The sequence below is a fragment of the Notolepis coatsorum genome (genome assembly GCF_963971535.1).
Source record: "Notolepis coatsorum genome assembly, chromosome: 15".
In the NCBI taxonomy this organism is placed as follows: domain Eukaryota; kingdom Metazoa; phylum Chordata; class Actinopteri; order Aulopiformes; family Paralepididae; genus Notolepis; species Notolepis coatsorum.
In genome coordinates, this window is record NC_140179.1 from 17,630,271 (window position 1) to 17,639,071 (window position 8,801).

At 46.2% G+C, this 8,801-nt stretch overlaps 1 protein-coding gene across 1 annotated transcript in view; it reads right to left on the reverse strand.

Moving 5' to 3' along the window:
• Positions 1 to 8,801, reverse strand: part of rbfox1 (RNA binding fox-1 homolog 1) — a gene marked incomplete at its 5' end in the record, with an annotated part of 220,593 nt that overhangs the window by 96,548 nt on the left and 115,244 nt on the right. The window contains 2 exon segments of the mRNA XM_084330289.1: positions 2,731 to 2,744; positions 2,746 to 2,870. Of these exon segments, the coding sequence (XP_084186415.1) occupies positions 2,731 to 2,744; positions 2,746 to 2,870 (139 nt within the window).

Here is an 8,801-nt window from a genome sequence, read left to right on the forward strand (position 1 = left end):
ATGCCAATAACGTTCAGTCTTGTGGTATATAATCCCAAGTAATGAGAGAATAAAAAAAAATGCATAAGCAAGTACTTTTTTTGAAGGGAGCTAGAAGCCTTTGAGAAGTGTAGTTTAAAAAATGTCCAACGCTCATTGAAAGCTCTGGATGTCCTCTTCTCAAAATGACTACATTCAGCGACAGTCGCTTTTTCAAAATGGCGGATTTTCGTGATCAAAACAACACATTTCAAAAACTAAAATCTCACTAATAACACTTTAACCTATTGGTAACAGGGCCCCGTGAGCGAATCGGCGCGGGCGAGAAATCCGCTCTTCACTCTAGACGGCTTGTTCCGCTCCGCTAATCGCTCATGTTGACCCCGCCCCCAAGTCGCTCTCCGCTCGCTCACCGCTCACATTGAATCGAGTGCTCCCCGGTCCCCGCTCCACATCGCTCGGCAGATTTTTTTTCTACACCCCCTGGGCCCCTTAACAATTGTTTGTATTGAGCCGTATTGTAATTGTACCCATTCTGCAATGTTAAATAACGTTGTTTATAGCTCTACTAAGCGATGATAGCTAGCCTAGCCACAATGCTATGGTCTCTGCCATTAACGTTAGCATGTAAGCTAACGACAACAACAATGGCGTCATATACTTTTTCTAACAGGATGTGAGTGAGGTTTACCCTTCTCATTGGTTGAAAATGGCCTTCATGTTTGTACATCGCCATCTGTTGCTTTGGCATTGTACTACATGTATATTACATCAGTGTTAAACCACTGTGAGCAGCCCGGAGCGGATTGGAGCGGAGGAGAACTCTCGCTCCGGACGTCGCGACGACCCATTTTAAAACCCACTCCGTCGCTCACGTCAAAACCGCCCGCTCCGCTCACATGGCCTGATTGGTAAACAAACGTATTGCTGAAAATATACACTATGACTGCTGTTGTGACATGGTTAGGATGTTTACTCTTGAAAAAACTATAATTATGTCAGACAGTCTAGAGAGACTGATTTATGACGTGATGTCATTTGCGGTCCGGTGCCGGACCACACGGGCGGAAGAGGTTAAGGATCATGTGCTTCCGACAGCTAAGAAGGGAGATCCCCCCTTGAACGGCACTTCTAAGGTTACTCTTCTCCACATTGCCTGTGGTGCATTTTTTCCTATGGTTTTAGTGAGTTTTTCCTTACCTTTCGCGTGGGGTATATCTGGGAGTGTTGCATTAATTTATTTAAAAAATTTTGGACTTTGGTGTTTTGGTGTTTTTGTTTTGTTCTTGATTTATTGTGATGTTTCTTCTTGATTTGTTTAAAGAAGATGTGTCCGGCCGATGGGGACATTAACGTGTGTTGTCGGGCCTTACAAATCAATTTAATTTGATTTGACTTCCTGTAATAAAGAGCCAGAGACTGATGCCTCATCACAGTGCTGTCCTCTCAAGAAGAGGGGGGGGGGGGGCAGGGGATGGGCCCAGGGCCAGGGGGTGTGGGGGTTTTGCAGGTGGAGCGGGGGACTTTTCTTTTTACATTTACATTTAGTAATTTAGCTTTTACCCAAAGCGACTTATAAGTTCTGTACAACACACATTCACACACAACTCTTACAGCTGAGTAACAGTGATGGTCAAATGGTGGTGAAACTTGGGTGCTGCAGTGTTGAGTGACATAGTAGTAGACATATTAGTATAGGAGGTAGTAATATAGACAAGGACGATTATTTACTGAGAAGAGTGCATGATAGTAGAAGACAGTCCTCTTTCATTTCAGATATTGATTGAAGTGGGGGTTTTTAGTCGACGGGAGAACGATTGGTAGGTTTTCGTCTGTCCTAACTGTGATGGGAAGCTGTCCTGACTGTGGTGTTTCCAGCTGTCTGTCCTGACTGTGATGGTTTCAGCTGTCTGTCCTGACTGGTGATGGTTTCAGCTGTCCTGACTTGTGATGGTTTCAGCTGTCCTGACTGTGATGGTTTTCAGCTGTCTGTCCTGACCCTGTGGTGGTTTCAGCTGTCTGTCCTGACTGTGATGGTTTCAGCTGTCTGTCCTGACTGTGGTGGTTTCAGCTGTCTTGTCCTGACTGTGATGCTTTCAGCTGTCTGACTGTGATGGTTTCAGCTGTCCTGACTGTGATGGTTTCAACTGTCTGTCCTGACACCCTGTGATGGATTCAGCTGTCTGTACTGACTGTGATGGTTTCAGCTGTCTGTACTGACTGTGATGGTTTCAGCTGTCTTGTCCTGACTGTGATGGTTTCAACTGTCTGTCCTGACTGTGATGGTTTCAGCTGTCTGTCCTGACTGTGATGGTTTCAGCTTTCTGTCCTGACTGTGATGGTTTCAACTGTCTGTCCTGACTGTGATGGTTTCAACTGTCTGTCCTGACTGTGATGGTTCAGCTGTCTGTCCTGACTGTGATGGTTTCAGCTTTCTGTTCCTGACTGTGGATGGTTTCAGCTGTCCTGACTGTTGATGGTTTCAGCTGTACTGACTGTGATGGTTTCAGCTGTCTGTCCTGACTGTGATGGTTTCAGCTGTCCTGACTGTGATGGTTTCAGCTGTCTGTCCTGACTGTGATGGTTTCAGCTGTCTGTCCTGACTGTGATGGTTTCAGCTGTCCTGACTGTGATGGTTTCGTCATGGAGAGAGAGAAAGAGAGAGAGAGAGATAGAGAGAGAGAGAGAGAGAGAGAGAGAGAGATGAGAGGGAGAGAGAGAGAGAGAGACAGAGAGAGAGAGGACACTCACCCTCCGTAGGCTGGAGGATGTGTGTGGCGGCGTGGCCGCTCTGAACGTGTTGTAGACGGTGCGTCCGCGGCCTCGTAGGTGCGCCCCTCTGTAGGCTGCCACCGCCGCACTGGCTGCTGCTGAGTAAGGGAAGCCTGGTACTGGAGAGAGAGAGAGAGAGAGAGAGAGAGAGAGAGAGAGAGAGAGATTTGATTTTTTTGATTTTAGAAAAACATTTATTTACATAATTCTCATTACAATGTACAATGTGTATGTCAATACAATTAAATAACTAACTACACATTATATCGGGCAACATGTGTCCCCATCACACTTAAAACCACATGAGATCTCACAATAAAAAAAATGCTAAAATACACCTGTCCTTCCTGCAACACAACAAAAAACATTGAAGCTCCACCCAAACAAAAAAAGTATCCATACTTCCATTCAACACATAATATATGTCATCAAGAACAACATATGAGCAACCCAAAAGGGTCCCATCAGTCCATTTGTGTCATTTTTTATATCCAGCCGCATGAAAAAAGATCCCCTTCATCAGGACCTTCCGTTCCACCGAAATAATCCTGCAACAGGTATTGTTCCCCGACGCTCCCGCGCTTCAGTCCAATCGTCCAGACAGACCCTGTTGTGACAGGCCGTCCTCAGCCCCAATAAAGAAGCCACTTCCTCTGACCCGGCTACATCCACACCATCTTTCAGTGTCATTGTCCCAACTGCTTGCAAACACTGTCCAAGTCCAGGTCTACTCCCTTCCTGAATGTTCCAGCCAGGCTCCACACATCAGATGCTCCATTATCATGGTAATATTATATTATCCAATTTTCTGAGCTTCTGCACAATTCTTCTCAGTCTAAAAACTTCCTGGGAAGTGTACCCCCCATTGTTCTTCAACCTCATTTGAGTCCTTGCTGAAAAAAGAAACATCTCTAAATCTTCAAAAAATCTTCCACTTTGACACTCTCAAATTTTTTGTTGTGTGCAGGAACTTCTGTATCCTGCCTGACTGCATAACATTTTTTCCGTTGTGAATCAGACACTTGAGAAGCATTTGGGAACTCATCTTCCTCAACACTTGAAATGTCATCCCCCCATTGTCTTTCAACCTCATCCTCGTCCATGCTGGACTGAGAGGAACCTGTGTCTTCTACACCCTCCTGACTCTCTTTGACCAAACTTGTCACTCCTTCCTTATCCTGAGAGCCCACCCCTCCATCACTTCCACCACGCCATCCACTGTCTGACTGTTAACATTGTCCACCACATTCAGCTTTTTCCTATTACTTCACTTGTCATATTTTTTGTATTCCTTTTTTTACCCTGACGCGGTGTTGGGCTTGGGGGGGACAAAAAAAACTCTGCTCTCCCCTGTTACCCTCGCCACTTGTTGAAGGGGGGGCAGCATCTCTGATTCCCACCTCCGTACCTACACAACCACTGGTTGAGGGGGAACAGCGTCTCCCACCCCTCCCTCCTCTGTACCTGCACCACCCGCACCCCCCCCTGTTACCCCACAGTCGCCACTAATTGAGGGGGGAGGCAGCGTCCCTCACTCCTCCCGCCTCTGTACCAAGGCTCTGCTCCGTACCTGCTACAACCGGTTCTGTGGCCCTGCAGCTGGATACTATCTGCTGCACTACTGACGGTCTGCAAAGGGACACTGTTTTACACTGCTGACGGTCTGCAGAGGGACACCGTCTACACTGCCGACGGCCTGCAAAGGGACACTACCGACACTGCTGACGGTCTGCAGAGGGACACTGTTGACACTGCTCTCAGCTCTGCGCTGCCACACTCCTCCCTCCTCCACACCTGCGCTGAGCCCAGCGCTGCACTCCTCCTGGGGCTGAGGCGGAGGTCGCCCTTGCCCCTCTCCCCGCACACTCTCGGGAGATATGTCCCTCTTCTCCGCATTTGAAACACTTCCCCGAATTTCAGAACTCACAAAAACCACATAATCAAACTCATCAACCTTTATCTTAAAAACCAACTCAAGCTCCTCTCCGCTGTTGTTTAGAATCATTAAAACATGTCGCCTGTGTGAGACAACATGCTTTAAAAGCGGAGATTTACAATCCCGACAACATTTTTCTTATAGGGGAAATTATCCTCCCATGTCGTGCTAGTTGACTTATCAATCAACGGCGGAATGTTGGAAATAAAGACATTTCTGCTGGTGTGGAAAGAGGCTCAACAGAAAGAAAAACCCCATCCACACTGATCCCTGATTGAACCAGTGTCTTGCACCTTGTCCAAAGACTCAAGAAAAATCACCACTCCTCCGTTCATTCTCGCAGCTGATTTAATACTTCTATGTCCGACAATATTTCCAACTGCCATACTGCAGTCCTCTACTGACGCATTATAAACAGATATCTTGATACCATGCTTTCTACCAATTTTGGAAAAGTCCATACTGGCGTCTGACGTCAACCAGCAAAACAGCCTGGCCGACTGCCAAACAAACAAAACACTCCCACTTAACCCTATACACACCAAAAACACACAGCAACCCAACACTACACTATAATACAATATCCCATAAACAAATTAACAAAATAGACAGATAAAGATAGAAAAAAACTCACTACACCTCAACCTCCAACCTCTCCAATCTCTCCAATCTCATTCCCAGCATGCACTGAGAGAGAGAGAGAGAGAGAGAGAGAGAGAGAGAGAGAGAAAGAGAGAGAGAGAGAGAGAGATTTGATTTTATAAAAAACTAAATTTTTTACTAAAACTACAAATGATGTAACAAACCATTCAAAATAAATACTTTACAACTAAAAAAAAAAAAAAAAATCAATCAATTAGGGACAACGATGCTGAAACCGAACTAAATTGTCATTTGAATCTTCCCCCATGGAAAAAAAAACTCTAAGTGATCTAAGGTTCTGGGTGCATCAGAGAGAGAGACACCGGAGAGGCACTGTAGAAACTGTAGTTCTGAGAAGAGCGTCCCTAGCTTCACCTTTCCCTGTGTGGTACAACACAACAGGTCTTTGTGTGTGTTTGACAGGCCCCAGTCAAAATCTTTTCCTGTGGAGAAACAGGGCCGCCTCATCAGATGACCCTCCTCCTTCAGCCTTATCATGTGTGCTCCTAAAAGTCACCAGTCGTATATCACAGGGCATCGATGATGTCAGGGGCTGAAAAAAGAGCAGGGGGACTGAGATGCTCTCTGGACTGACATCCTTATTAGACAGTCTGTTACCCGTGCCACCCTGTCCGAGGCCTCCTTCGTCTTCCTGGTTCAGACGCCGCTCCAATATCACCTCCAGCTCCCCCGTGCGGAGACTGGCAGCCCCCAGTGACTCCCATCGAGCAGACTGAATCGAGAGCTCAAGTCCCTAATGTAACCCATTCCGAACATAGGGCAGAAAACAGCCAGCAAAGGCAGCTTGGCCATCATCCTCCGAGGCTGGATCTGGACCTGAGGTAGGAAAGTCAGTGAGGTCAGGGAGCAAAAAAACTCTCCCCATGTCCCTTGCCCCATACAACAAACAAAAAAAATGCCACTCTAAAAACACTTCTCATTTAGAAATAAAAGAGTAAACAAAAAAAAAACAACAAAACTATACTGATTCCACTCCGTCCTCCACCTTTCTGAGGTCCCCGCTGTACCTTCTGTAAAAAAAATTTCATCCTGTATATCTCTGTTTCAGCAAAACGTCCATCTCCTTGAAACCTCATATTTTTCCTAGCTGACAAAATAAAAAACTCCTTATCTCGAAAGAAATGTGCTATCTCTACCCCCTTCCTGTTTTTTGTCGTCCGTAAAACATTCTCATCGCCTCCAATGAATAGCAATCATGATCGGTAACTGCAGATGCATCACTCTCATATTCCTCATCATCATCAGCGCTTACCTCCGACCATGTACTCTCTTGTGTACTCTGTGTACTGCTGAGTACTTCCTTCACATCTGCCTTCTTAGCTTGAGAGCTTGACAACTCAACTACTTCTAACTTCCTCTTCTGCCTAACAACCTTCATCTCGTCGTCCCCCTCTTCCATGTCAATATCCTCTACTTCCTCCACCCTAACCCCCCCCACCTGTATCCTTTGACTCTGTTCCATCAGCAGTCCCACCTTCCTCCTGTCTATTTATCTTATCCTCGCTGACACCAGCCCCTCCACCTGTCCCTGCAGATCAACTACAGCCACCCCATTTTCACTTCCATCCTCTGTAATCCTTCCTACCACGACCCCCCCCCCCCCCCCCCCCCCCCCCCCCCCCCTCATTTTCATCCCCACCTTTTGTCCCATGTACTTCAACAGGTCCACTTTTCTCCTGGCTACTTATCGTGTCCTTGTTGACACAAGCCCCCCCACCTGTCTCTGCAGATCAACTCCATCCTCACCCTCCACCCCATCTTCACCGCCATCCTTTTTATTCGTTTCTACCACCCCCCCCCCCCCCCGCCCCACATTTTCATCCCCACCATTTTTTCCATGTACTGCGTCTCCTGCCTTTTCCTATGCCTTCCCCGTTTTTATCACTTCTATCTGGTACACTAGCCTTCTCAGACGCCTCCCCACCACCCCCTCTTCCCTGTCCCCCCCCCTCAACACCTTGATTCACACCCCAAGCTGTCCTTCCTTTCTTTGTTGCGCTCATCCCAGCATTTGCCCCCCTGCTAGGCACCCTAGGCTAGGCAGGCTTGTCTTAGATGCCCTCTTTTCCAACATCCAAAACACCGCATATTCTGAGTTGTTGCATAAATAATATACTCAAACCCGTCTATTATTACTTTAAAATTAAGATCCAACTCGTCCTCACGTTTGTTCATAATAATGAACGTCTGCCTTCTGTGAGAAACCACATGCTGTAATCCAGGTGCTTTACACCCCGAAGACATCTTCTTTAATGGAGATACAATCTTCCCATATCTGGCGAGTTCCCTCAATATAAGCTCATCACCTATCAACGGGGGAACATTTGCCAACGTCACCTTTTTCGCAGGTGTTGTGAGCGGCATCACCGACGAGAGAGGTCTCGTCTCACTAGTCCTTCAAATTCCATCTGTACCTTGGGAAGCATAGCCTGGCTTGTATTTTACCTTGTGTGTGTGCTATGCTACTAACTCTGTAAGCTGTGAGCTCATCACACGAGGAAAAAGAAGAGGGGGAGAAGAAGGTGGAGGAGAGGAAGGTCGCAGGAAGATGCCAGTTCTTACCTGCATAGAATTCAGGACTGTAGACAGCGCCCATCACAGGGTTTAACTTCCAGCCTGGAGTAGAGAGAGAGAGAGAGAGAGAGAGAGATGAGAGAGAGAGAGAGAGAGAGAGAGAGAGAGAGAGAGAGAGAGAGAGAGAGAGAGAGAGAGATATCACGGCCACTCACTCATATATCAGACCTCACTGCACACCTTGTGACAAATAAACCTCTTGAATCTTGACTTGCCATATTCAATCAGTTTCAGTAACTACAGAACAGTACATATTGTTTGGAACAAGCCTCAAGCTGTCGCGTTAACCCTTCGAGAAGCTTTTGTAGTCGGACTTGATAAAGTGTGTGTCCAGACTCCATATAAATCCAAATCCAACACTGTCAGTAATGTACAGTATCTCGTGCTGATCTCTCCAACTCCTGAGAATACACTTCTTATATCTTATTACCGAACCACGAGCCTAGCTAAGCTAATGCACTGAATCGAAATTAAAATACTACTGGACTGACTGGCTCCTCCTCGCATTCTTTTCTGTCTGACGACGTGATGAGTACAGTGGCGCAGAGCTTGCTTCGAGCGCTAGAAAAACGCGCCCTGAGACATCATATTTGAACGCACTGATAGGCGAAATGTATTTGCTTGACCTATTTACATTGGCTGCGACGATACAGCGCTCAGTGTGCATGTTAAGTCTATGCGCCCAGGTTCGGAGGTATACTCTCTATCAAGAGAGAGAGTGACGTCATGTGAATCACGCACAAAAACAATGATTTATATTTGATATATTAACGTTATTGTGCATTTGAAACACAAACATACTTAAAATGAGTAAATATTATTCATTTTAAACATGTTTATTTTATTTTTAGGGGTCTAAAATAAATAAAAATAAAAC